Genomic DNA, 27,071 nt, shown 5'->3' with positions numbered 1-27,071 from the left:
CAGTGATGTGCAACTGATGGACTGAGCCCGGGTGGCGCAGCAGGTAGGGTGCTGTACTGCAGGCCACTGAAGCTGATTGCAGATCTGTAGGTCAGCAGTTCAAATCTCATCACCGGCTCAAGGTTGACTCAGCCTTCCATCCTTCCGAGGTGGGTAAAATGAGGACCCGGATTGTGGGGGCAATATGCTGGCTCTGTTAAAAAGTGCTATTGCTAACATGTTGTAAGCCGCCCTGAGTCTAAGGAGAAGGGCGGCATAAAAATTGAATGAATGAATGAATAAATAAATAAATAAAGTGGACATTCTATAAATAACTCACCTTAATGCAGTAGACAACAAAGCCAGATCAAGGAGGATATATTAAAATACTACCAAAAAACCACCACCACTGGTTATGTGCAGTTCAAGCCATTCATACAGAATAAAATAGAACAGAACAATTCTTTATTGGCCAAGTGTAATTGGACACATGAGGAATTTGTCATTGGTGCATATGACCTTTAAAGCCCTTCATGGCACTGGACCAGAATATCCCCGAGACCGCCTGCTGCTGCACAAATCCCAGCGACCAATTAGGTCCCACAGAGTGGGCCTTCTCCGGGTCCCGTCAACTAAACAATGTCGGTTGGCGGGCCCCAGGGGAAGAGCCTTCTCTGTGGTGGCCCTGACCCTCTGGAACCAACTCCCCCCGGAGATTAGAACTGCCCCTACTCTCCTTGCCTTTCGCAAGCTCCTTAAGACCCACCTGTGTCGCCAGGCATGGGGGAACTGAGACATCTCTCCCGGGCATATACAGTAATCCTGGGGCATTTGAGCCTGGCAGGACATCCCATTACAGATCTCAAAATAGCCATTTTGGGGGAGGAGGCAGAAGAAGAAACAAGTGAGAGATTGCTCAACTCATTCAGTTAAAAAAATTTCAGGCTAACTAACAAACGCCATGGGATTTTAATGTATTACAATTATTAATTGATATGTGCTTGTAATCGGTCTCATACATCATTTGCACTTTCATAACTACCCTGTCTTCCCCTCCCTTCTGACCCGCCTCATCTCAATTTAAATTCTATGCCAGTTTAGCCCCTCCATGCATCCATGAAAGCTTAAGCCTTTTAATAAAATGTGTTATGAAATTCTTGGTATCGTCTGAGCTTGCTGGTTTGCTTGCAGTCATTTCATTACCAGGTTGACGTCATCAGAGAGTGAATGTGTGATTTGCTCCCTTTTTATATACAGTGGTACCTCATGATACGAACCCCTCGTGATACGAACATTTCGAGATACGAACCCGGGGTTCGGAAATTTTTTGCCTCTTCTTACAAACTTTTTTCGACTAACGAACCCACTGATCGCAAAATGGCGTTCCGCTGGGCGCCGCCGCCTAGCTGTCACCTTTTGAAACAGCTGGGGGGCTTCTCGGTGTGAACCCTAACCCGAACTTTTGCCAAACTTTTGCTGAACTTTTCGGGTTCGGGTTCGGGAGGTCGCTGAGAAGCACCGCCGCCCGCCTGTCACCTTCTGAAACAGCCGGGGGGCTTCTCAGCGTTCTCCTGAACGCCGAACCCGGAAGTTTGGCAAAAGTTCGGGTTTGGGTTCGAGTTCCGGAGGCCACCGAGAAGCGTCCGGCTGTTTCAGAAGGTTACAGCCGGGTGGCGGCTCCCAGCAGAGCGCCGTTTTTACAATCGGCAGCGGCGTTTTCGGCCAATCTGGAGGCTGAAATGGAGGTGGGGAATCCCAATAGGGAATTCCATGGGCGGAGCTTTGACGTCACGAAGACGTCCTTCCTGGTCGGCTGAAACGAGGTGCATAGGGGCCATTCACACTCCCTGCACCCATTTTGGCTGGTAAAGTGCTGCAGAGGTCCATCCCATCTCTCTCCCCGCCACCCGGCCAGTGGAGAACTACAATGCTGATCTGTCCCTCAAAGAAATCTAGTCTGACAACCCAGGCCTATGCAATAGCTCCTCTTGTCAATTTTGGTGAGGATGCTATTCCTTAGTACTCCCTTGATTAGGGTATTATTTTCTGCTTGTTTCCCTGGTGTTAATCCCTGCTTATCTGGGTGCTGGGAAGTATGCATTCTGATCTTTTTGTTTCCTTACCTTTTTAAAAAATTGTCTCCTTTGAATGGTGTGTAAATATGTTTTTCCTGTGTCTATTAATGGATGATTTGTCTGAATTGCCTAGCATTTTTGGATTTAGTTTGGTCCAGAATGTTCATAATTTCTGTGTTAAACCGTAGTTAAGTCTGTTTATGTGTTTGTGAGAGTAAGGAATTTTCAGTTCTCCGACTGCTAGTTGGTGTTCATGGATGTGCTCTGCAGTCTTCTGCCTGCCCACCCTACATAATGGTAGGATGGGCAGGCATAATGGTTGTTACAGTATTTGAATTGCCTAATAGAGATGACTTTTCTTATTTTTTTTCTTCTTCTTGGGCTCCTAGGTCTTTTGCTTTACTTATATTTTGGACAGCTTTAGTAGGTTTGTGTGCTGACACTAATGCCAGGTGCTTATAACAGTTGATGTTTCTCAGATGTTTCTCTGATGTAAGGCAGCGTTATCCTTTTCATAGCTTGTGTAGATTGTGCTGTGGTGGTTTGAGTGGTCAGGCACTTTTGATATGGATATCCATTTTGTTGGAAGATACGTATTACGTGGTCTATTTCCTTTTTTCCTAAGTATTCTTGGATTGTTGCAGTCTTTGTACTTGTGTGATTCAGAGAGTCTATGGAGATTCTCAGTCATCCAGGTCAGTGGTGGGTTGTAAACAATTTTGTCACTGGTTTGTGCATGATGCTTTTGCACATGTGCAGAAGCATCCCAGGCGGATGGGCGGAGCCTCCAGTCAGAACCCATGGATCCTGGCCATGGTTGTCCCAAAGGTTCTTTTTCAAGAGGCAACTGGACTTTCTGGTTTTTCTTTGAAGGCATTTCATTTATAAATCCAAGAAGCTTCTTCAGCACTGACTGGATGGTGGGGAATGGAAGGATTTATGTTCCTTTCAGGCAGCTGGTCATTTGCATCCTTTTAGAGACTCATATAGGCCACTTCAAGGTTTATCCGTGTTGTCATGGTTACCTGAGTGGTGCAAATGGGTGTGGAGCCTTCTTGGGAACTGTTGAAAGGATGACATTGTAGTCTGAAGATAGATGATGTCATACCCCTCCACTTCTGTTGGGAGAGGGCTGTTCAATTTTGACACAGACGACACAGACATAGATTGAGGGGGAAATGCTTTAGGAAGTAGGTAGGTAATTGGAAAGAAACATTTAAAAAAAAACTGTACATGTTTAAAGGCACTCTTAGAGTGAATATATTTCAAGACAGGGCAGTTACCGAAACTGAGAGACAATTGCAGAACCATCAATAAAATAAATCCATCCAATTTTTCCCTCGAGTACAAATTTACACATTCCAGTACTATAAAAGGTGCATGCAAAGACTAGGTCTAACTTGTGAATAATGTTGACAGCAAAATTCAGTAGAAAAATATCAGCTGTGAACTCTGGTGTTTTGCTATTTACATGCAAATAAGGCACACCTGGAACTTAAGGTACACATACAATAAAAATACCAAGCACTTTACAAAAAACAAGAGTTAGGAATACGGAAAACAATTCAAGCCTAACTGGTCTAGACAGGAAGTTCTTCAATATTTTCTGGGAATGGCCACTGAAGAAAAAATTCATTAACTTCATAAAAAAAGAAAGAAAGGAAAACTGAAATCATCCTTGACTCCTGAAGATTTTTGTATTTGTACTGTTCTCTTACAAGGAATATGGAAGAGTGTTTCCATCACTGCCTTTTGAGATATTGCTTTTAACTTTCTAATCTAACCAAAGTTCTGCTGTTCCCTGGAGGTGTTTCATCATGGTAATAAAAAACAAACAAACCCCACCGCCAAAACTTTTTCCTTTTCACTGGCTCAAGTTTATAATTGTTGCTACATGTCTGAATAAACAGAATTACCTGCATTCTTGTAACTGAGATTGCTCTATACCCTATATCCCTTTTTGTCATTGCATCTTGTTACCGCAAAGCAGAACTCCAGGGAACAGCAGTAAAACAACATCAAATGAAAACTCTCTCTCTCTATTTCTCTGCTTCTATTCAGACGTGTCAGATATGAAGCAGCCCATGAGATGCTAGATTATTTAGATCTTGCCTTTTGAGCTGAATCTGAATTTTGAGTGTGGCAGACATTTAATGCACCAAGAAGCAGAACTATAAAATCTTTGGGCAATGGAAATGAACTATAATTTAAACAGATTCATAGCATGGGGTTGCTTATGCCTAATTAGGCCTGGCTCAGTGTGCAAGGTTGCAAATGAAGGCTTAGTTTCCTACTAAAAATAAATAAAAGGTATTGTACATCAAAAATTAGATCACTGTCTAAAAAGGTCTGTATTTTGCCTACATCATGCTATGTTTCTATATTTAGATACATTTTTATGTGCAGGATTATTCAAACCAGGGCAACTTTTAGCTACCTAAAAAGGGATGCCTCTAGACCTGGCTTTATAATCTCACTGATGGGCAGAATTCAAAATTAATATTATCCTTTGGACAAATATAACCACAAAGCAAAATAAAGTGAAGTTCTTTGTCCAGTCCTAAATTATAGCATTGTTGCCAATACTTTGCCCTAACTCCTCAAATACTCTTGACATAGCATATTTACCATCCCTGTTTCTATTTGTCTTAATAAGTACTGCAGACAATCACAAGTTTATACTTGGAAATAACTTTGGATGAAAATGGATGAAAAAAACTCATGCCTATTATGCAAATTTTGCTTCAAATTTTTGATGCATAAAAATAGCTAGGCAGAAGGCTAACCAGTGTCCACGGAAAGGACCTTTTATAGAATGTGTCATATGTAGTAGGAGTACCTTTCAAAAAGAAATGATCCTCTCTTTGAGAGAGAAGAGCCTTAGCATGAAATAAAAGGGAACGTTTCATGGAAGTCCTGTACCAATATAAGATTAAGGTGGGCTCAGTTCCAAAGCTTGCTAGATGGATCCCTGCGTAGGTTTCTGGCAATTTGACTGTCCTTTTATTGCAGTAGATCTAAATCAGCAGGCAATGGTTCTGTTTTCCAGTCCATCTTTTCTCTGGAAATGTTTATATGCAAAGCAGCACTCTTGGAATTCATTATTTCTGAAAACTTTTGTTACATTCCAGATTCTTTCAAAGTTTTGGGAGACTGTGGAAGAAAAGAATGACAGCCTTTAGAATTATCTAGTAATTGTTTGCCTCCACCGGAGTAAATATTTCATTAGCTCTTGATAACAGACAAGAATTTCAATAGATTTGTAAGTCCTTCTGTTTTAAGGAAGGACATTTTCCTGTCAATTAACTTGGTTATTTATAGGACAATGCAACCTTTATTTATAACTTTAAAGCAAATAACACCGAAGTCTGTAGCATTACAGTCAAGATAATCAATTTTAAGTTCAAACTACACAACCAGCCACTTCAGTTTATATGTAAAGCATATGACTTAATAATCCTTAGTTAAGTGGTTTGGATTCTGCTTGATTTAGAAGCCCTGAATAGCTAACCTGTTGGTAAACTACAGATACAGTAATGCTCGGGGATCATGCTCTCTCTATTATTCCTGCTTATATTGTGTGATTGGTCAGTTTTATTCCGTGTTTATACTGACTATCCCTTTTTCTTGGATCTTAGCGTATTGTTTCCTATTAACCCTTATGTCAAATGTTTCCCCCTCATTTCACACTGACATAGGTTCTATAAATATAAAAAAGGCTATATGTTTGTATGTATGTACATTCCAGCCTAACTCTGGAACAGTTCAAGCAATTTCAACCAAACTTGGTACACAGATGAAACAAATACTATCAGGGTAATTCACCCCTAGGAGGGTGTGTGTGTGTCTGTGTGTGTCTGTGTTTCAGCATAACTCTGGAACATTCCAGCGTAACTCTGGGCCATTAAGGAGAGTGAGTGTGGCATCCTACAGCGGCAATTGTTTGTGATGTCACTTCCGTCGCAGCTTTCTCTGGAAAGCCACTGTCCACTGGACCAATGGGAAAACACCTGATGTTCCATTCTATTGGCTCGTAGAAAGGGTGGGAAAGAGGGACACATGGGAGGGGGAGGGGGAAGGGAGAGGGCAGGGGTGATGGGCATGGGAGTAGGGGGAAGAAAGGCTCCTCCCAGTGGCTCCCCATCAGAGAAAAGCTTCAACGTCTATAAATATCCGGGCAATGCCAGGTTATCAGCCAGTATTCATAAAAAAACGAACGGAGAGATGTTGAATTCACCCACTTGCACATCATTAAAAGAAGCAGTCATTATTGGGGATTGATTTGCATGGATTCTCAAAACAGGATGACAGGTTCCAGGTTTTGATTCAGGTTCAATCTGATTCTTGATTGTTTTTAAAAGGACTAAGTGAAGGAAAAGGCTCCAAGTCAAAACAGTACTGCAGGGCAGTTCCACACTCAGAAGGGGAAATCTGGAGGATGAAACCTTTCATCAATTCTTACCCTTAATGTGTTGGAACCGGATGTGGAGCTGAAATCTGAGTACTTGTCAGAGCTCTGGGTCTTGCCACGACTGCCCTGGCACAACCAGCGATAATAGTCGTCACGCACCTAGATGTAAACAACAACTTTAGGAAATTCTGGTCTTTGTATCTGTGTCTCTCCCCTGCTTTGCACACATACACACCTTGATATTTGTCAGTCTTTGAGTCTTTTGTTTTTGGCCAACACCCAACATTATGTGCCCAACTTACAGTGCAATGCTATACAGTGGTACCTCTGCTTACGAACTTAATTCGTTCCGTGACCAGGTTCTTAAGTAGAAAAGTTTGTAAGAAGAAGCATTTTTTTCCCATAGGAATCAATGTAAAAGCAAATAATGCATGCAATTGGGGAAAACACAGGGAGGGTGGAGGCCCTGTTTCCTCCCAGGAGATTCCTAGAGAGGCCCCACGGAGGCTTCTCCCTGCCTTTTCTGGTTACGGTTTCGGAGGCTCGGGTTTGTAAGTAGAAAATGGTTCTTGAGAAGAGGTAAAAAAAATCTTGAACACCCGGTTCTTATTTGGAAAAGTTTGTAAGTAGAGGTACCACTGTACTTGTCTGCTGAGAGGTATATCCTATCATATTCAATGGGCTTTACTCCCAGATGAATGACCAGAAGTTTTCAGTCTCTGAGCTGGTTCCCAACACATCTGCCTTTCTACAAATACAGATACCTGTTTTTTGAGTAGGCAGTGCAGGAGGAAAATGAAGAGACCCTGTAGGCTGTTAAAGATGGTGAAGAGGTAAGACATGACGAGGGTTTGATTGCTGAACTGAAACATGCCAAAGATCCAAGTAATGCCTAGAATACAGAGCTGTGCAATGGCGGTGATTGTGAGCACCCTGTAGGAAAAGAGATTTAGGACACAATTTAACACTTGTTGCTATGGTCCTTGACCTTATGTAATGAGAACTAGCCTTGAAACAGAATGTGGAGGGCATCTATTACATCAAACAGGGCTAGGTAACAGCCTATGCCCTAATTCTCCACTAGGATTATATTAGATGGGAGCTTTTGAAAATCATTTTATTAAATAAATCATTTATTATCCAAAGGGATTATTATAATCTCACCAGTTATTAATTCCTGATCTTTTAAGACATAGATGATCACTTTTTCTTGGCTACTTACCTCTGCTTTTTCAATTTAGTCAAATCAGGGTTAATGTCAGCAAACTTCTCGGAAAGCCTCCAGACAGTAATAAGAAAGACAACAGCATTGACCTGTGCAGAAAAGATTGGATAAGGATAATCAGGCTTTGAGATGAGCACTAGCGTAAATATCACAGCTTTTCTAGCCTCCTTAATGGAAGCTTAAAGATAGAGTATTAAGCTTTTGAAAGCTGGACAGTGTTAGAATTAGAGAATTCTGCTTCAACAAATTAAATCCAAGCTGTACAATCACCCGGAGTCATTTCAGTTTAGTCAGTTTATTTATATCAGGTTTTTTTTTTGGGGGGGGGGGTAGGAGCATTTTAATTTGACATCAGGTGATGTATGTAAGAACTGGAGAGAATGCTTTTCTAAAGGAACGACAAACGTTGTCCCCAACAGAGATGGAACTAGACCACTACATCCATCCCAAAGTTGCATACAAATAACGATGCCTTCCAAAAAGTTATAATAGACAAAAGCTGGGATACTGTTCAGAGATTAACATTTTAAGTGATTCCCAAGGCAGAGTTTAGAAGGAAGAATGAAGGCCCGAGCATGCATTCATCATTACCAGGATGATAAAGGAGACAGGTCCCAAGAAGCTCCACAAGAACCCACGTTCCCTGGAAAGCCAGCAGCTGTGTGGAAAGACAGAGGGTGACTTGTTTTGTAGGTAACGGGACCTATATATCTTTTTTGACATTAGAAATTCACTTTCCTAAGAAAGCTCCCTATAAGTCATGCAGGAATGTGTGTGTGGGATGGGGCAGGTCTATGCCACAGGGGTTTAAGACTGGCCAGGTAGGTTCCTCTATTTGCCTGCTCAGCCCTTCTTCTTCACAAGCAATTCCAGCATGACCTGCACCAGAGGCACCAGGGACACATCATGTCACCCAACCTTCAGTGCCTGAGGCAAAGGTATCTGTAGTTCAGTGATGCCGAACCTTTTTCATGTGGCAAAAGGGTGTGTGTCCCCATACTCATTCCCAACCCCCCCATGCATGCGCATCTCCTGCGCATGGACAGAACCATCCCCCTGCCCCAGGGGTGGGCGGCTACCCAGGGGGAGATGCAGTGGGGTAGTGAAAATGGAGCTCCACCCCAGAGCACCCAATTTGCATTGAAAGATGTTGAAAGAAAATGCAGGGCGTCCTCCATAAGCCACGCCCATAGTGTGGTAGTAAAAATTTTGGTAGCCCTTCACTGCCCTGCTCCCACGCATGGGCCTCACTGAAGCATGGGACAGTGAAAAAAATGGCTCAATGGGCAAACTGGAAGTTTGGAAAAATGGACTTAAGGTTTGCCCATTGTGCTGTTTTTTGCACTCCAGAGTCCGTTTTTCTGAACTTCTGGTTTGCCTGTTGGGCTGTTTTTCACACTCTGGGGCTTCAGGAAGTTTCCTGAAGCCTCCAGAGTGCAAAGTCCATTTTTCTGAAGGTCTAGTTTGCTCATTGGGCCATTTTTCTTCCCCAAGGCCGAAAATCAACTGGCCAGCATGAGCCCGCACGCTGGAGCTGACATAGGGCAGCACTTTGTGTGTCCTCCGATATGGCTGCGTGGGCCACCTGTGAAACACGTGTTGTAGGTTCGCCATTACTGCTTTAGCTCATGACTGGGTGGGGGTGGAGGTGGATGGGGACCCAAATTCAGGACTCACTTTCTGTTACTGTATCCTTTGCTGTTGATGGCAGCGGAGATGCCCACTAAGACAGCTGGGAACCCATATCCGACAAGGAAGATGTGCCAGTGTTTAAGGCTATGGGTGTTGAAGACCTGAACGACCATCAAGTAGAGCTGCACACCCTCCAGTAGCATCCAACAGAAGACGCAGAGGAAGGCATAATGGAGCAATCCAGCAACTACAGCACATGCCTTCTGAAAAGGGAAACAAAAATTAGACTAAGGTGTTCTGGCACCAGTTTCAAAATCCAGTCCAGTCTTCAAACATTCGTATGGACATCATTTATATTCAGGAAAATTCTCTTCAAACAGAAATGTGATGCACTCTTTGTTCCTACTCAAACTCAACCCGGATGAGTGGCTGTGGGTTTTGCCTGCCAAGGACAATTCCATTGGTCCGTCCATCATCCTGGAGGGGGGAATTATTGACCCCCTCAGAGAGGGTCTGCAACTTGGGCGTCCTCCTTGATCCACAGCTTACATTAGAGCACCATCTTTCAGCTGTGGCAAGGGGAGCGTTGGCCCAGGTTTGCGTGGTGCACCAGTTGCGGTCCTATCTGGACTGGGACTCACTGCTCACAGTCACTCATGCCCTCATCACCTCGAGTTTCGACTACTGTAATGCTCTCTACATGGGGCTATCTCTGAAAAGTGTTCAGAAACTTCAGATCGTGCAAAATGCAGCTGCGAGAGCAATCATGGGCTTCCCCAGGTATGCCTATGTCATACTAATACTCCGCAGTCTGCATTGGTTACCGATCAGTTTCTGGTCACAATTCAAAGTGTTGGTTATGACCTATAACGCCCTTCATGGCATCGGACCAGAATATCTCCGAGACCGCCTTCTGCTGCACAAATCCCAGTGACCGGTTAGGTCCCATAGAGTTGGCCTTCTCCAGGTCCTGTCGACTAAACAATGTCATTTGGCGGGACCCAGGGGAAGAGCCTTCTCTGTGGCAGCCCCGACCTTCTGGAACCAGCTCCCCTCGGAGATTAGGATTGCCCCCAGCCTCCTTGCCTTTCGCAAACTTCTTAAAACTCACCTCTGCCGTCAGGCATGGGTGAATTGAGACATTTCCCCCAGGCTTATATAGTTTTATGTATGGTATGCTTGCGTTGAATGGTTTTTAAATTAATGGGTTTTTAGATACTTTTAAAATATTAGATTTGTTTATTGTATACTGTTTTATTACTGTTGTGAGCTGCCCCGACTCTGTGGAGAGGGGCGGCATACAAATCAAATCAAATCAAATCAAATCAAATCAAATCAAATCAAATCAAATCAAATCAAATCAAATCAAATAAATAAATAAATAAATAAACAAACAAACAAACAAAACAAAACAAAACAAAACAAACACACACACACACACACATACTTCTTTAAAGTCCAGTAGCACCCCTTAATACTTGTGTCTCTTGGCATCCTCACTGTTTAGTCTATTAGATACTTCGATCTTGAAGGAAGAAGCACAGACCTTCATAGTGGTAGGAACTGGACTGGACTTACTGACCAATAGAAGGAGCTGGCAAACCATATTTAGGCAACTTTCCCCTGTGCAAGACAATGGCATTTAACTTAGACAGTGGGAAGGAGGAGAGTTAGCACCGCACTGTCAGCTCGTGTGCAAGATTTCCAGTCTCTCCCAAGTTCTCTATTAAAGGAGGGGGTGTTAACGCTATGTGCATAACTGGTTGGGTGTTACAATATGCAATATATGTTTACGGGATTTAATACATTGTTGCTTTAAGAGCTGGTGATGCAGTAAGCCATAAGAGGGAGCCAGCAGCATCTCTCTTGGGGGAGAATTGTTGTAAGAACTACTGTGTGTAGTAAGAACTATGTGTTATTGATTGATTGATTGATTGATTGATTGGATTGGACTTGTATGCCGCCCCTCTCTGAGGACTTAGAGTGGCTCACAACATGTCAAAAACAATATACCATATACATATCTAAAAATCCAATTACTATACTAATAAACTTTTAAAAACTCTAATAAGATTTAAAATCATTCATTACCATTCACACAGCAAAACATACTACACTTGTCAGCCAGGGGGCTACGGTCTAATGGCCCCCAAGCCTGGCGGCATAAATCGGTCTTTAAGCTTTTATGGAAGGCGAGGAGGGTGGGGGTAGTGCGAATGGGAGCTGATTCCAGAGGGCCCCCCACCCACAGAGAAGACTCTTCCCCTAGGTCCCGCCAAATGACATTGCCTAGTAGACAGGACTTGGAGAAGGCCGACTCTGTGGGACCTAACTGGTCATTGGGACTATTGGTTTGTATATGTATATGTGTAGAAAAGATTGATGTATTTGTGAATGACTAGGATTGCAACTGACTAAGATTTTATTTATTTACTTAATTTAATTTATTGGATTTCTATGCCGCCCCTCTCTGTGGACTCGGGGCGGCTAACAACAGTGATAAAAAACAGCATGTAACAATCCAATACTAAAACAACTAAAAACCCTTATTATAAAACCAAACATACAAACAAACATACCGTGCATAAATTGTAGAAGCCTAGGGGGAAAGAATATCTCAGTTCCCCCATGCCTGATGGCAGAAGTGGGTTTTAAGGAGCTTACGAAAGGCAAGGAGGGTGGGGGCTATTCTAATCTCTGGGGGGAGTTGGTTCCAGAGGGCCGGGGCCGCTACAGAGAAGGCTCTTCCCCTGGGTCCCACCAAACGACATTGTTTAGTTGACGGGACTCGGAGAAGGCCCACTCTGTGGGACCTAACTGGTTGCTGGGATTCGTGCAGCAGAAGGCGGTCCCGGAGATAATGTGGTCTGGTGCCATGAAGGGCTTTATAGGTCATAACGAACACTTTGAATTGTGACCGGAAACTGATTGGCAAAGATATTTGATAAATGTAAATAATATTTATATAGTTAAGCTATCTGGTCTTGTTATATGTAGTACTACTTATATTTCTGGATTATTATTATCTGGATATCTTCTACTCCACATGTTCCTCTGTATATCCTTTGTAACTTAAGAGTAGCACTTCTTACTCTTTATCATCTAACAGGGGGAGATGTATTTTTAATGATATTTTAAAAGTGGGATTACAAGGGGTTGGCCACACTCAGCCTTTTCCATTGAGGATTTTTCCACTTATTTCTTTCAGCTGCTTTTGCCTCCCCCCAAGTGTGTAATCAAAATCCTTACCAGTTACTTACCGTATTGCTAGATATCCCAGAGCTCAGGAAGATGACATAGGCAGCAAAGAGGGACAGGCAAAGGTGGAGGTGGATGGTCGTGCGCATACCTTGGATGGCACGGCAAAACAGGAAGGTGAGGATGGCGAAGAATAAGCAGATCAGAGATAGAACCAGCCCAACCTTTGTGATGACAGACAGTGCCCAATCCTGGAGTAAAAAACAGTACAGGCAATTAATTAATTAATTAAGGCAATTAGATTAGATTAGATTTATTGGATTTAGATGCTGCCCCTCTCCGGAAACTCGGGGCAGCTCACTACAATAATAAAAACAGTACATAGTAACAAATCCAATTCCCACCAATCTAATTACAATTTTAAATTAAAAAAATCATAAAACAATGCAGTAGAGGTGAGGTCTTGTCAATTCTATTTGAAAGAACCTCACAGAAGCTTCAGATAATAAAAAGCTAATGACTTAAATAATAATAATAATAATAATAATAATAATTTATTAGATTTGTATGCCGCCCCTCTCCGAAGACTCGGGGCATCTCACAACAATAATAAAAAAAAATGTTACAGTGGAATAAATTTAATATTAAAAGAAAAAAAAAGACATATAAAACCCTATCATTTAAAACCAAACAACACATACATACCAAACATAAAGTATAAAAGCCTGGGGGAGATGTCTCAGTTCCCCCATGCCTGGCGATATAGGTGGGTCTTGAGTAGCTTACGAAAGACAAGGAGGGGGGGCAGTTCTAATCTCCGGGGGGAGTGGATTCCAGAGGGCTGGGGCCGCCACAGAGAAGGCTCTTCCCCTGGGGCCCACCAAACGACATTGTTTAGTCGACGGGACCCGGAGAAGGCCAACTCTGTGGGACCTTATCGGTCGATGGGATTCGTGCGGTAACAGGCGGTTCTGGAGGTACTCTGGTCCAGTGCCATGTAGGGCTTAAATTACCAATATCTAGTGACAATTCTTTAATGCTTTAGGCAACGAAAATAACAAGAAGGGCTCAAAAATTAGACTGAAAAATAGTTGACCAGCCCAGATCTCTGGCTGAAGTGGGTTTTCTGGACAGCCTCCTTTGATCATGCCATCTTAAATACCAGGAAGCTGATTCTCCTTAAAACAATTCATCTTAATCTGATCAAGACCTTGATTCTAATTTTGTCTCAATGCTTTTAACTCTAGGAACCCATCATCTTCCCTATTCCCATGGACTTTTTACTATTTTTGTAGTTCCTTGGGCAGTGAAGGAAAATGCAGGCACCATTTCCCCAATATTCTGCTGAAGGGAGAACAGGCCACTCTTTCTACTAGCCAACCAACTGAGTTGCCCATCTGGAAAAAAAGTCTCCTCTTTCTTGCCATCTTGGCTTGTTTCGACCTTATCTCATGACATATTTTGTCTGAGCCTTGGGTGCTTGGATGTTCTTCTAGTGTTGGACAAGTCTCCAACTGAGTGAGTCAACTGGTCAGCCAAGGAGAGACAAGATGATGGTGAAAGAGGAGCAATGGGTGGAAGTGCAAAAGTGTATTTATTTCAATGTTGATGCCACCCAACTCCAGGTTGATTCTGAATGGTTCACAATATAAACACCAGGTTGATTCTGAATGGTTCACAATATAAACACCAGAGTGGTAAGTAGGCCATAGTGGAGGGGATGCCATAGAAAATGAATAGCCTGAGACGCCTGCTCCCTTCTGTTAAAATATATATGTATATTTGCCATTCCCTTAAGTTGCCTCCCTCTCTTGTTGGTTTTTATAAGCAATTTCATAATTAGTTCAAACAACTTGGACACCTAATAAATAATGTTGTCATATCTAACGCAGAGTCTTAAGAGAGACGGTGTAATTTCATAGGTGAAAGATATGAGTATTAATACGTATCAGAAATCCACATTTCTTCTCTGACCGTTATACAAGGAACTCCAATTATGAGTAACAAATCAATCCTACGCCCATTTCTTTCACTTGTCTTCCCTGTCTTAAACCCATTCCTAACTGGTCTACTTTCTTGTTGGGACTTGCCTCTACATCATAGTAGGCCATAAGGACTGCAAAGCTGGTCATGTGGTTGCAGCGGCAATATGTCCTGCTGGCATTACTGGTGTTCAGATGTGCACAGCCTTCTTGAGACCAATGTCCACCTCTGTGGGTGGGCTTCCAGGAAGCACAAATCACCTTCAAATCAGGCTTTGATTCCTAGAAGGAAAATATAGGAATATATGAAGACAGGATGAAATGAGCCAACACTGACAAATACATACAAATTTCAACTCTGCATATTTTGTTGGCCTTCCCAGAGAGACCAGATGGGAAATGTGACCAGATGAGCTAATCCTACTTTACTGTAAGTCTGTATTTAACAGAATCTTGCAAGTCTATAAGTAAAAATCTCCTGCAGACTCCTTTGCAGCCTGAGATATTAGGAGTGGGGTCTTTTTTGAGCTTCCTGCACCACTCGCTACAAGTACATTTGCTTGATTTAATAACAAGTCATTAAAAAAAACAATTCAAAGATACAACAGCCTTGGACTCTGTTCTGCCGGGCTCTCTGGTAGAAGCCTCCTGAAAATTCACGGGTACAAATTTCAGAGCATTCTTCCCCAAAACAACCTTGTCGGCTGTACAAGTCCCTTAATCAGTCCTTAAGTACTTAGCTAGTAGCTGTGAAGAAACATCACAGCCCTCCTTCTTCCCACAAAGTGAAACACACACAACTTTACTCTGCTTTGGTGTCAAAGGCGTGAAAAATCCACAAACAAAGTTCAGACACAGCGAGGCATGATCCTGAAGAACTGCGATCAGATAATCTTCCACAACGGCCAAACTAGCACACTGCTATTTATAGCAGCAGTTCTAATTACTGGAGCCCCACCCAAACACAGGTGGCCTCTCTTATCTCCTGTAATATTTCCTCAATTGGTCTCTTCGATGCATAAGTCTGCGCCTGCGTGGGTCTAACACTTTGTCATCCGACTCGACCAAAGATAATGGTGATTGGCTTTCTGGGCTTTGTGCCAAGCCCCCCCTCTTCCAAGTCACCCCCACCTTCTTCTTCATCCGAGAAAACTGTACTCCCTGACTCTGCCGGCAACAAAACAGGCCTAGGACATGTTGACGTTTCCCCTGCCTCCACCTCCACATTCCCTGGGGCAGGAGCTGGGCCAGAGCCAACCACAACAGACTCCAAGCACTCTCTGCTCAAAGTTATGACCAACCTCAATGGTCACAGGATTGCAGTCCAGGTGCTTGGCTTGCATTTATGCAGACTCTATAAACCACTTAGCGGGGGTTATAAAGCACTGTAAAGCGATATATAAGTCAAAGTGCTACAGCGTTGGCAGTGTTTGGGATCATGATTGGCAACATTCCAAAACAGCTTCTGACACGCAAACTCAATTGCTTAATGACTATATGGTTCATTTAATAATCGCATGATTTGCTTAATGACCACGGTAAAAACAACAATAATACCGGGTGTGTCACAAGACAATTCATTTAATGACTGCATCTCTTAGTGACTGAATGCCTGTCCCCAATTGGATTTGTAAGTCGAGGACTTATTCCCCCTTTTATCAGATCATACCAAAGGCAGCATCTACCAAAATCTTTGCCAGTACCCAAACAGAAAGCAAGGAAAGTAGACAAGTTGGCCTTTCATGTGAATCAATGTCAAAATCTGATCAAGGTTTGTGTCTGGCTAAGTAGAAAACATAACAGTACCTTCTCTTCAGGAAAAGTCATTTTCCTTGGGTAATTGGCTATTATAAGAGTAATGGAAGGATATATAATTGCCATTCTGTAGACCGACAAAGAAGACATGGATACTCACTGCTTTTGGGTGGTTAAAGGAGAATGTGACGGGACTGCTCAGGGAAGTGGTCTCATTATGACCTACAAAAGCAGAAACCACCTTGGACAACACTTTATAGTTGGGCTTGCCGGGCTCTTCCATCAATTCGTTGGATTTTCCTATTTGTTCCCAGTCGCTTCCTTCAACATCTGCACCCGTCAGGATGCACCCTAGATTCTGGTAAGAGAGGAGACCAACAAGACTGGGACCTGAAAAGGAAAGAGTCATTCAAATGTGAGGAAGTTACTGGGACAAGACAAGACAATGCTGGTCAACATAAGCAGGAGAATGCAGTGAGTGGATTATCTCTCTTTAAACTGTCAATGGAGAGAAATAGTATGTGCACATTTAGGTCTATGTGGGAAAATAATCTTTGCAAGCAGAGTACTAGCACAGCAGGGAATTTTCTCTTGGACAATCTTGGAAAGAGATTTATATAGGTTTTTTTTAATATTCCTCTCTCTCTCTATAGCCTCGTTGTACAATTCTCAGTTAACACGTTTGGTGGTGTTAATAATTTATTCCAGTGCACTAGTTATTTGAATTCTATATAGAGTTTAACTATCATTTTTAGGAATTTAAAGAATATAGTATTCTCCATTTCTTATTGGAATAATGGCAAATTATAATTTATATAATATAAATTTAAATAATATTAAACAATATACTGTATCCCTTGTTTATTCACTTTACTCCTTTGCCTCCTTTTCCTTTTGTGAATATTTTCCCCCATTTTAATAAAAATGTATATTAAAATTTTATTATGGTCATGTATCATTTAGTTTTAAGAAACTTATCAACACAAAAAAAATGCCTGTCATTTTTCTTCAAACTATAAGAATTGTCTTTCATCACACTGAAAGCCCATCCAATTTAGCATTCTGTTGATAAAAATGAATAAACAAATGATTCTGGGAAAAACACGCAGAGGCAACTCTTTCCCTTAAATTCTCTAACCCACAACATTATTTAGAAATACTTCAGAAACTGAATGCTCTATTCTCCACTCTGTCAAACAAATTTTAAAAACAAGGTCTTCACTAATAGTGGTAAGGAATTTCATATATTAAATCCAACATTGTGTCCTGAACATTTTCCTAATTAAACTCCATTGAGAACCCTGTCATCTAACATAGCAAGGAGAAAAAAATTAACAACCTTTCTTCTTGCCATTATTATTGTTTAAAATAAAATGGCTTCATAATCAATTGTTTTCCAGTACTTCGCTTCTTTTAATAAATGTTCAAAATGGCTGCGAAGGAAATGCTCCCAAGCCCCACACCCTCGTGCCCCCCCTCCCCGGTTCTTTAATTTTAGTTCTCTGCCCATTCCCTTGGTGAGGCAACCTATGGCTCAGAAAAACCTATTTGTCTGCCTTGGTAGAGCAGAAGAGGGACAGGTTCAGTTTATATGGAGTTTCTAGATAGATGGAAAAAGATGTATAGAGAGAAAGAGATATAGATAGATGGAGGGATGGAGGGAGGCAGATGGATAGAGAGGGAGAGATAAATAGATAGATAGATAGAGATAGACAGAGAGAGAGAGAGAGATAGGGAGATAGATAGATACAGATAGATAGAAGGAAGAAGATGGATAGATAGATAGAGATAGACAGAGAGAGAGAGAGAGAGAGAGAGAGAGAGAGAGAGAGAGATAGGGAGATAGATAGATACAGATAGATAGATAGAAGGAAGAAGATAGATAGATAGATAGATAGATAGATCTGAAAACAGTAACTGAATTTAAACATGCCTGGGACAAACATATCTCCATTCTAAGATAAAATACAGGAAATAGTATAAGGGCAGACTAGATGGACCATGAGGTCTTTTTCTGCCGTCAATCTTCTATGTTTCTATGTTCACAGGTCTATAAAGAAAAAGAAGGCAAGTAGAAGGAAGGCCTGAGACAATAACAAGGAAACCCTCTTAAGTGACACCTATATACCCGGCAAGAACTCTTCTGCAACAGCCTGGTAAAAGAGAGAAACTTCCACCCTCCACTGACATACGTTTCTAAGCTAATTACTCCTAAGACAACGTGGCTCTCCCACACCCACAGTCTGGCCCAGAAGCTTTGACTCCAAGAAGAGATTTTCCCTTCTGCTGCCTTCCCTGCAGCTGTTCCACACCACTACAGGCATATTCGGTTCTCCTCCCAGCATCACCCACCTAAGAGGTCAGTAAGGGGCGAGTACAAGTGCACTAGAGTGCCTTCCGTCCCCTGTCCTATTGCTCTCCTATATCTCCTATACCTTTCTTCTATTCCTATATCTCTTCTTCTATTCTTTCATTGATATGTTCTATTACTATATCTTCTTTTCTCTTCTTTCTTAGATATATTTTACTATGAGTAACTCCTCTATAACCTTCATCATGTATTTTACTATGTGTATATATATATATATACCCACTAAAACCCTCATTGTGTATTGGACAAAATAAATAAATAAAACAAAATAAACAAAACTTTGCTATGATGCTGCAGCTTTTTTACCTTCTCCTTTCTTGCTTGCTACTTCCCAGCTTACTTTCATCTGTGTCTCGTTCAGCCACGGTTGCGCCAGACCTTGGCTTGTGTTGCCTGCTCCTCTGATTTCCATCACCAATTCTATTACGAAAGGGAAGGAAGATGACAAGGTTAGCAGGGAACAGAAAAGGGCAAGTGGCAGGGTGTCTGAAATAAACATCGCTTTCCTCCAAATATTCCAACTATTCAAGCAACAGATTTATCCAGCAAGGGGGGGGGATCTACCATAAAGCAGAATGAAACTGGGGAAGGAAGGCTGATTTCATATTTCAAAATTATCCTGCATATCTTCCTTAAATATGCTGTAGGACAGGGGTGGGGGACCATGGTCCTTTTATGACATGTGGACTTTAGCTCCCAGAATTCCTGAGCCAGCTGCCTCGGGAATTCTGGGAACTGAGGCCCACATGGTTCCCCCAACTGCTGTAGAATAGTTCCCAATATTCCCAATCGGCCACAGTCTTAATTCACTTGGAAGGTATCACATTAGGGGTGGCTAACACACAAAGGAGGTGCCTTTGCAGTGGAGGAAGGCTGGCCATGAGGGAAATCTCAAATCACCCCAAATCTATATACTAACCTGTGCCTTCTTTGGACTTGATGGTGGTGGTTCCATTGGGTAGGGCAATTGCAAACATCCTGAGCCAGTCCTCCATCACTTGCATGATCTCAGTGGCCACCTGGTGCCTCTGCTCCTTATTCTCAGCCTCCAACAATTTCAACAGATTGTCCAGTAAGTCCAGTGTTTCCTAAAGCATGAGGACATTTGTGTTTATGGGGAAAACTGGCACTCAGAGACACACACTGGCTCACTGTTTGTTTGTTTGTTTATTTATATGCCGTTCACTCCAAAATGGACTCTGAGTGGCTAACAATGGTTATAAATACAATACAAGTAAAAAGCAGTAAAAATATCACTAAAATCACGTATATAATAAAAAACCATACATACTAACAATCAATCTTAATTCCAGGCCTGCCGGCAAAGCCAGGTTTTAACAGCTTCCAGAAAACCAGTAAGGAGGAGATAATGGGAATCTCTGGGGGCAGTTGATTCCACAGGGTCGGAGCCACCGCAGAGAAGGCTCTTTCCCGAGGTCCCGCCGATTGACATTGTTTGGTGGACGGGACCTGGAGAAGGCTGACTCTGTGGGCCGTTACTGGCCGCAGTGAGATATTAAATCCACCGTGCATAGATAAGCACAGGAATGGAGAATTTCAAGGGGATTTTTGAGTGTCTAAGATCTAAGAAATAATCTGCCTCTTTACCAGCAGCCAACTGAATATGCCTGGAGATGTCTCCATTGTTATTGCATTAAAATGTTCTTTTAATTAAAATCTAGCATGCTATAAAACAGGGCATTGGTATTGAGAATTGTATTAGGGTCCATGAATGCCTCTGGGCCCTACCTAGAATATAAAATTTTCAGACAAAAGTAGATAAGTGCTTATTAAAAGTGCTTCTACTCCCACAAAGGTCAAATGTTGAGATGGCAAAAATCTTTCCTGGTCTGTAGGAACTATGAGTGGCCAATGTCTCCATTGGAGCCACTCATCTGGTGGGTGAGTCTTTGGCACATGTTCAAAATGCCACATTTTGATCCCATGCGGTTAATGATCCTCAGATGAGAGTATGAGCTAATATGTTACATGATTGGTTTTCCTCATCCTACAGTTCTTTTGGGATTAGAATATACCCACTGTTTCCAGCAAGAACAGTTTATGATCATGCTGGATATGATGAGGACAGTTGTGGACACAACACAGCTAGAAAGTACTTGAGTGACAAAGCCAAAGAAAAAAAGAAAAGAACCCCCCTCGCCCCCCCCCCCAAAAACCCAAAACAAGATTGATGTGTCCTCCAAATCGACTTTCAAACTATAATCTCCCCATTTTTTACAGTAAAATTATTCAGCCTTTCCAAATTTCTCAGAAAATACCTCTGGATTAATTGAGATTGGGTGAAGGGAGATATTCTGCACATGAATTCCTTATTCAAAGCACAACTGTTCAAAAGGAAGTTCATTGATTTATTTTAGGATAGGATAGATAGATGGAGTATCCACCTTTATTATTTGAGACAAATTAAATACAGTGAACCCTCGAGTTTCGCGTCCTCAAGGATCGCGAAAGGGCTATTTCGCTAGTTTTCAACCCGGAAGTAAACTCCACCATCTGCGCATGCGTGCCCTTCCACGCATGCGTAGATGGTGGAGTTTCCCCGCCGGGCAGAGGCTTCCCTGGGTCTTCCCCCTCTTGCCCCGGTAAGACCCCGGCGGCGGTGGGCTGGAGCGCGAGCTTGGGGCAGCCTGGGTGGGCGGGCGGCGCGCGCGAGCTTGGGGCAGCCTAGCTCCGCTTCCCAGCTGGGAAGCGGAGCCGGCAACAGCGTGGGCGGGCGGGCGGCGCGCGCGAGCTTGGGGCAGCCTAGCTCCGCTTCCCAGCTGGGAAGCGGAGCCGGCAACAGCGTGGGCGGGCGGGCGGCGCGCACGAGCTTGGGGCAGCCTAGCTTCGCTTCCCAGCTGGGAAGCGGAGCCGGCAACAGCGTGGGCGGGTGGGCGGCGCGCACGAGCTTGGGGCAGCCTAGCTTCGCTTCCCAGCTGGGAAGCGGAGCCGGCAACAGCGTGGGCGGGCGGGCGGCGCGCGCGAGCTTGGGGCAGCCTAGCTTCGCTTCCCAGCTGGGAAGCGGAGCCGGCAACGCGCGCGCGCTTGGGGAAACCCCAGATCCGCTCCCCAGCTGGGGAGCAGCCCCAGCAACGCGCGCGAGCTTGGGGCAGCCTAGCTTCGCTTCCCAGCTGGGAAGCGGAGCCGGCAACGCGCGCGCGCTTGGGGAAACCCCAGATCCGCTCCCCAGCTGGGAAGCGGCCCCAGCAACTCGCGTGCGCTTGGGGAAACCCCAGATCCGCTCCCCAGCTGGGGAGCGGCCCCAGCAACGCGCGCGCGCGCTCCCCAGCAACGCGCTGCGGCGGTGGAAGTAAAAACACCATCTGCACATGCGCAGATGGTGTTTTTACTTCCGCACCGCTACTTCGCGAAAAATCGATCATCGCTTGGGGTCCTGGAACGGAACCCTCGCGATGATCGAGGGTTCACTGTATATCAGTTGCTAGGAAGGTTACAAATGGTGATCATATGACCCCCAGACAGTGCAATTGTCATCCGTGTATGCCATTAGTCAAGTGCCTCAATTTTGATCATGTGACACTGATCATATGATTGAGGATACTGATTTCTATCCTCTTTCACTACACAATCACCATAAGAACCTGCATTCTTAATGTTTATCGTAATATTCGATAGCATTCAGTATGGTTCTTGTATTTGTTGCTATATTCCTTGATGGAAGGAATCCATTTTGATCTGGATGGATAATTTTGTTTAGTATGTTCTTTAATCTGTCCTCAATTATTGATGTGAATATTTTATAATCAGTGTTGAGTAATTATTATTATTATTATTATTATTATTATTATTATTATTATTATTATTATTATTATTATTTGGATTTGTATGCCGCCCCTCTCCGAAGACTCGGGGCAGCATACGTAATGCTATGGGCCTATAATTCTCTAAGAGGTGTTTATTTTGTATATCTTTAGGAATGAGGGTTATGTAAGCTTCAGACCAAGAGGTAGGGAGTTTTGCGTTAATGAGTACGTTATTATAAATATCTAAGAGTATAGGTGCGATTATTTCTAAGTGCTGTTTATAAAATTCAGATGGGATCCATCTGGGGCTGGAGTTTTATTGTTTTTTTGTTTAGTTATTGCGGCTTCAATTTTCAATTTTCCCCTTTTCTTTTTCTTTATATTTATAAATAAAGTATATTAAAAAAAAGAAAAAAAGAACCTGCATTCTTTATGAAACGGGCATTTTAGTGATATGTAAACTGTTTCCTTCTTCATTAACACCTGGCTGGGATGTATTTAGAAATTCACAAGTAAAGGATCTATAAACACAGCCCAGCCAGGAGTCTGTCAATAAAAAGGATGGTAATGCTGTTATACAATACATGTTTCTATATACTGCGGATACTCACTTGAATTGCTTTTTGCCTGTTATTTTTACTCCAACTCAAATATTTTCCCCATGCTTTTTAGAAATCATATAAAATAGTACATGTGACTGGAATAGCAATAGTTTTAGTTGTTTCCTTTTTAAAAGAATTCATGTAAGAGTATTATTCTAGATTATTTTGGGAGGCAGAAATATCTTTCTCAGAGTATATTGCTGGTGATACAACAGGGAAGAAGTTACCGATTTGGTAACTTCTTACTTACCACTAGATTTGCATGGAGCCTTCGTAGTTCCAGAGTGCAAGTTTTGTCTACCACCCATCTATTTGATCCAGCCACCACTTTTCTTTCCCTCTCACTCTCTCTCTCCCTGTCCATCTTTCACACGAAGCGCACAGCTGGGTTTAGTCTTAACAGCCTCTAAACTAAGTTGACCTGCCAGCATTGAGCAATTCTTGTTTGTGTTAAGTGATGGGGAAGGGATGGATGGCTCAGGGAGCCTTCAGAGAGAAGAGAGGTTGGGAGGCAGGGATGTAAACGAAGAAGGCTAAGGCAGGCTCCGCAGCAATGGACCAGTGAGAAGTAGAAGTCTCTCAGCTATCGGAGAAATTAAAGACTTGCAGAGTGCATAAAAGACGTGAACCCGACCGCTTCTTCTTTTACATCGTATCTCGATTGACAGTTCATTCATTGGAGAGTAGAAAGAAATACACTCACACATGTGCATAAAAGAACCATTGTTATTTGACTAGCGTGTGATAACCGGCTACCCTTTTAGATTGGAACGTTGTGCAATGTGAAAAATGCCAAAGATATGAACTTGTTTAGGTCTTAATACGTGATGGATGCAGGGTAAGCAGGGCAGGGAATTGCCTTCAAGGCGTCTCCTGTCAGCTTCTCTTCTTAAATAGTTTCCCCAAGTTGCCTTTTTCTGTAAGCCAAGAACCAAACAGAAAACTTACCCCCAAAAGGGTCTTCAAATCCATCAGGCTGCTCACATTTGGTGGTGAATTGAAGAGGTTTCCTAGCTGAGTGGTAGTGTTGCAAAGTAAACTCTGCAAAACAACACCCGGCAAACACCGTTAGGGGATGAGGATGAAGGGGAGAACCATGATGAAGAAATATGAAATCAAATAAAAGCCTTTAATTCACTGCAGATAAAACTGTTTTGAAAGCCCTATTAACCAATAAATACATTTCAAGAATAAAATTCCAGGAGAATAATTTTTTCACAAGTGCTGTACTCTGCCCTCATCTGTCTTAGTGAAAAAAATAAACCAGCATTAGATATACTTAAGGCTCTCAGCAGTTTGGATTCAAACTCCAAACAAGCTTGAGAGAACATGGCAGCATGACTATAGTATGATGCCTTAAAACAGCAGCATCTTTTTCCAATATCACATTTTTGAATCCAATCATGCAGAGATCTAATATATTTTATCCCCGCACAAGATAAATGTAGAATCCATATACTGTATAGCCTTTAATTCTCCATCCTGAAAAAATCCTACTGTGTGTACTTAAAAGAACCCCATTATCTTCTGATCCTTAAGATTACAAGGTAAAACACAGGCAAACTCTTAGTAATTATTAGGTTGAGGCAGTTCAATGAGATAACTACATGCAACTTTTCTCAATTTGCTTAACCCAGGCAAATCATGTCATTAAATTATATTGTAATATTAGGTGTTGTTGCTGTTTATTTCAAATGCCATTAGATGGCTGCTCAGGAGGCCATGATTTGCCAAGTTAGAAAGCAAACCTAAGTATGGAGATCCATGGGGAAATACTATTAAATCCAGAGATGTGGTGGTGGCCCACTGGGGCCAAAGTAGGTGAAACAGATGCCTCTTTTCTGCTGTGCTTCTTCACATGAATTACAATGAGGAGGAATTCAAGCCATCTCCAGTGAAGATGCCTTTGAGATCCAGCTAATGAGTGTGTCAAGCCAAAGGAAATGAAAGGGATAACAGTATGCAGCCTGAAAGCCTACATATACAGCCAGCGGTGGGCTATGAGCCGGAACGCTAAATTGCATTCGCAACCGCGGTTCGTAAGTTCTTGTGGGACCAGCGCGATTTTGCTGATGCACCTGGGGAGGAAGCAAAATCGCGCACGGAACCACAGGTGTGTCCGTGTTTCGGCATGCGCGGAAGCAAAAAAACCTTGCTGAAACATGGGCGCACCTGTGGTTCCGTGCATGATTTTGCTTCCTCCACAGGTGCGTCAGCAAAATTGCGCTGGTCCCACAAGAATTTACGAGCCGTGGTAGCGAGTGCAATTTAGCGTTCCGGCTCGTAGCTCACCACTGTATACAGCCTTCGGACACCATGCTGCATTTATGTGCCTCCCTCCACAAGCAGGAACTCCATTGGTGGAACAGGGATGTTCTCACAATATTGGGAGCCTCATGATACAATGACATCTTCCTCTTTGTTGGTGGAGCAACTTTTACACATTATCTTACGGTTATCCCACCCCAAGGGAAATTTAGTATTATTCCATGCATACCGTAAATTTAATCTACACTTCAAGATCTAAGCGTTTAGGACTCACCTGTTTATCTGAACAGTTATTCCACAAAGTCATGGGATTGTTGAATTCTGAAGGTAGAACAAACAATTTATGGAAAAATATTTTCATTTCTAAAAATCCCTTCATTTTACTTCTTTTCCTAAGCATCTTAAGTTCTATTTTGCATTGACCATATGACTTTAGCTCTATCTATTTCTGGAAACTAACAGGGCCAGGTCTCAGGGTGCAGTGAAGAAATATTTTGCTTTGGCCTAATAATTCAACTGAAGATAAACTATGCTTGGTACTTTTCCTATATTAAATGTTTTTTATTGCTCTTAACGGTGCCACAAGGCAGATCGCTATTAATACACACACACACACATAGAGAGAGAGAGAAGCTGAACAAGATTTGCCAAATCAAGGGCAGAAGCTGTCCAGCAACATTTAATCCAAAGAACCAGCATGGCACAGAAATTTCACGGCAGAAGTGAAAAAGGAATAAGAAGATGGTGGTTCTGTATAGCAATGTTTTTCAACTAGTGTGCCGTGAGACATGGTCAGGTGTGCCGCGAAGCTCAGAGAGAGAAAGAAAGCAAGAGAGAGAGAGAGAAAGAAAGCAAGAGAGAGAAAGAAAGCAAGAGAGAAAAAAAGAGAACAAGAGAGAGAAAGAAAGCAAGAGAGAGAGAAAGAGAGCAAGAAAAAGAGCAAGAGAGAGAGAAAGAGACAGAAAGCAAGCAAGAGAGAGAGAGAAAGAGAGGGAGGGAAGGAGAGAGAGAGAAAGACATAGAGGGAGGTAGGGAGGGACAGAGAAAGAAAGCAAAAAAGAGAGGAAGGAAGAGAAAGAAAGAGGGATGGAGAGAGAGAGAAAGAAAGAGGAAGGGAGAGAAAGTGGGAGGGAGAGAGAAATAGAGCGAAAGGGAGGAAGAGAGAGAGATAATTTTTTTGTCCAAACTTTTTTTACCCCCCCCCCCCCGCTCAATGTGCCCCAGGGTTTCGTAAATGTAAAAAATGTGCTGCGGCTCAAAAAAGGTTGAAAATCACTGCTGTATAGAAAAGGCCCAAGGTTGGAAAGAATGGAAAAGGCATCCTTCTTTAGTTTTCTAGAGTGGTACAGTGGCACATTTGTGCATGCTTTGTTTTCTGAATGTGACCCAACCTTTGGCTCTTGGTCCAAAAATGTAAATGCTTGAATACTAGGGAGCAGCATAAAATATTTTTAAACATGAGACTGTGAACTATGCAATTTCAAAACAGTTTTCTCTGATGATGACTTGCTGAGTTGCTAAATCTAGTAATCCGTGTCTAACCAGGACTATGTTGGAATATATTTTAAAATATTCTAACTGCGTGAAGCCTGCTCGTCCACATCATATTGGCCCCATAGATTTTCCCATCTGAACTGCTGGGCTCTGGCAAGCAATGCTCCTAACCCCAGAATGGCCTTAATGAGCCAGAACTGAGGAGCAGAGGGGGGCTAATTGTTGCCAATCACTTAGGCTGGAAGATAAAGCTGTCAAACCAGAGTTCCAGGGGAGTGGAAACTTGTCACCCCTGCAGAGATGAGCCATCAGTGG

At 42.7% G+C, this 27,071-nt stretch overlaps 1 protein-coding gene across 5 annotated transcripts in view; it reads right to left on the bottom strand.

Annotated features, from left to right (window-relative positions):
• Positions 1 to 3,221: 3,221 nt before the first annotated feature.
• Positions 3,222 to 27,071, bottom strand: part of ADGRE5 (adhesion G protein-coupled receptor E5) — an 87,630-nt gene continuing 63,780 nt past the window's right edge. For 3 of the 5 annotated variants that reach the window (XM_070739621.1, XM_070739619.1, XM_070739623.1), the window contains 13 exons: positions 25,537 to 25,583; positions 23,943 to 24,035; positions 19,548 to 19,716; positions 18,935 to 19,048; positions 16,418 to 16,647; positions 14,611 to 14,784; positions 12,583 to 12,771; positions 9,368 to 9,585; positions 8,282 to 8,348; positions 7,688 to 7,779; positions 7,230 to 7,398; positions 6,517 to 6,624; positions 3,222 to 5,207 (listed from right to left, as the gene is read on the bottom strand). In XM_070739621.1, the coding sequence (XP_070595722.1) occupies positions 5,175 to 5,207; positions 6,517 to 6,624; positions 7,230 to 7,398; positions 7,688 to 7,779; positions 8,282 to 8,348; positions 9,368 to 9,585; positions 12,583 to 12,771; positions 14,611 to 14,784; positions 16,418 to 16,647; positions 18,935 to 19,048; positions 19,548 to 19,716; positions 23,943 to 24,035; positions 25,537 to 25,583 (1,703 nt within the window). In that variant the 3' untranslated portion in view covers positions 3,222 to 5,174. The remainder of the gene's footprint in view (positions 5,208 to 6,516; positions 6,625 to 7,229; positions 7,399 to 7,687; positions 7,780 to 8,281; positions 8,349 to 9,367; positions 9,586 to 12,582; positions 12,772 to 14,610; positions 14,785 to 16,417; positions 16,648 to 18,934; positions 19,049 to 19,547; positions 19,717 to 23,942; positions 24,036 to 25,536; positions 25,584 to 27,071) is intronic. The other 2 variants (XM_070739620.1, XM_070739622.1) reach the window with 1 other exon arrangement.

Source organism: Erythrolamprus reginae, chromosome 2, assembly GCF_031021105.1.
Source record: "Erythrolamprus reginae isolate rEryReg1 chromosome 2, rEryReg1.hap1, whole genome shotgun sequence".
Taxonomy (NCBI): Eukaryota; Metazoa; Chordata; class Lepidosauria; order Squamata; family Dipsadidae; genus Erythrolamprus; species Erythrolamprus reginae.
The sequence above is the reverse complement of the archived record's forward strand: the minus strand, read 5'-3'. Positions and strand labels throughout refer to the sequence as shown.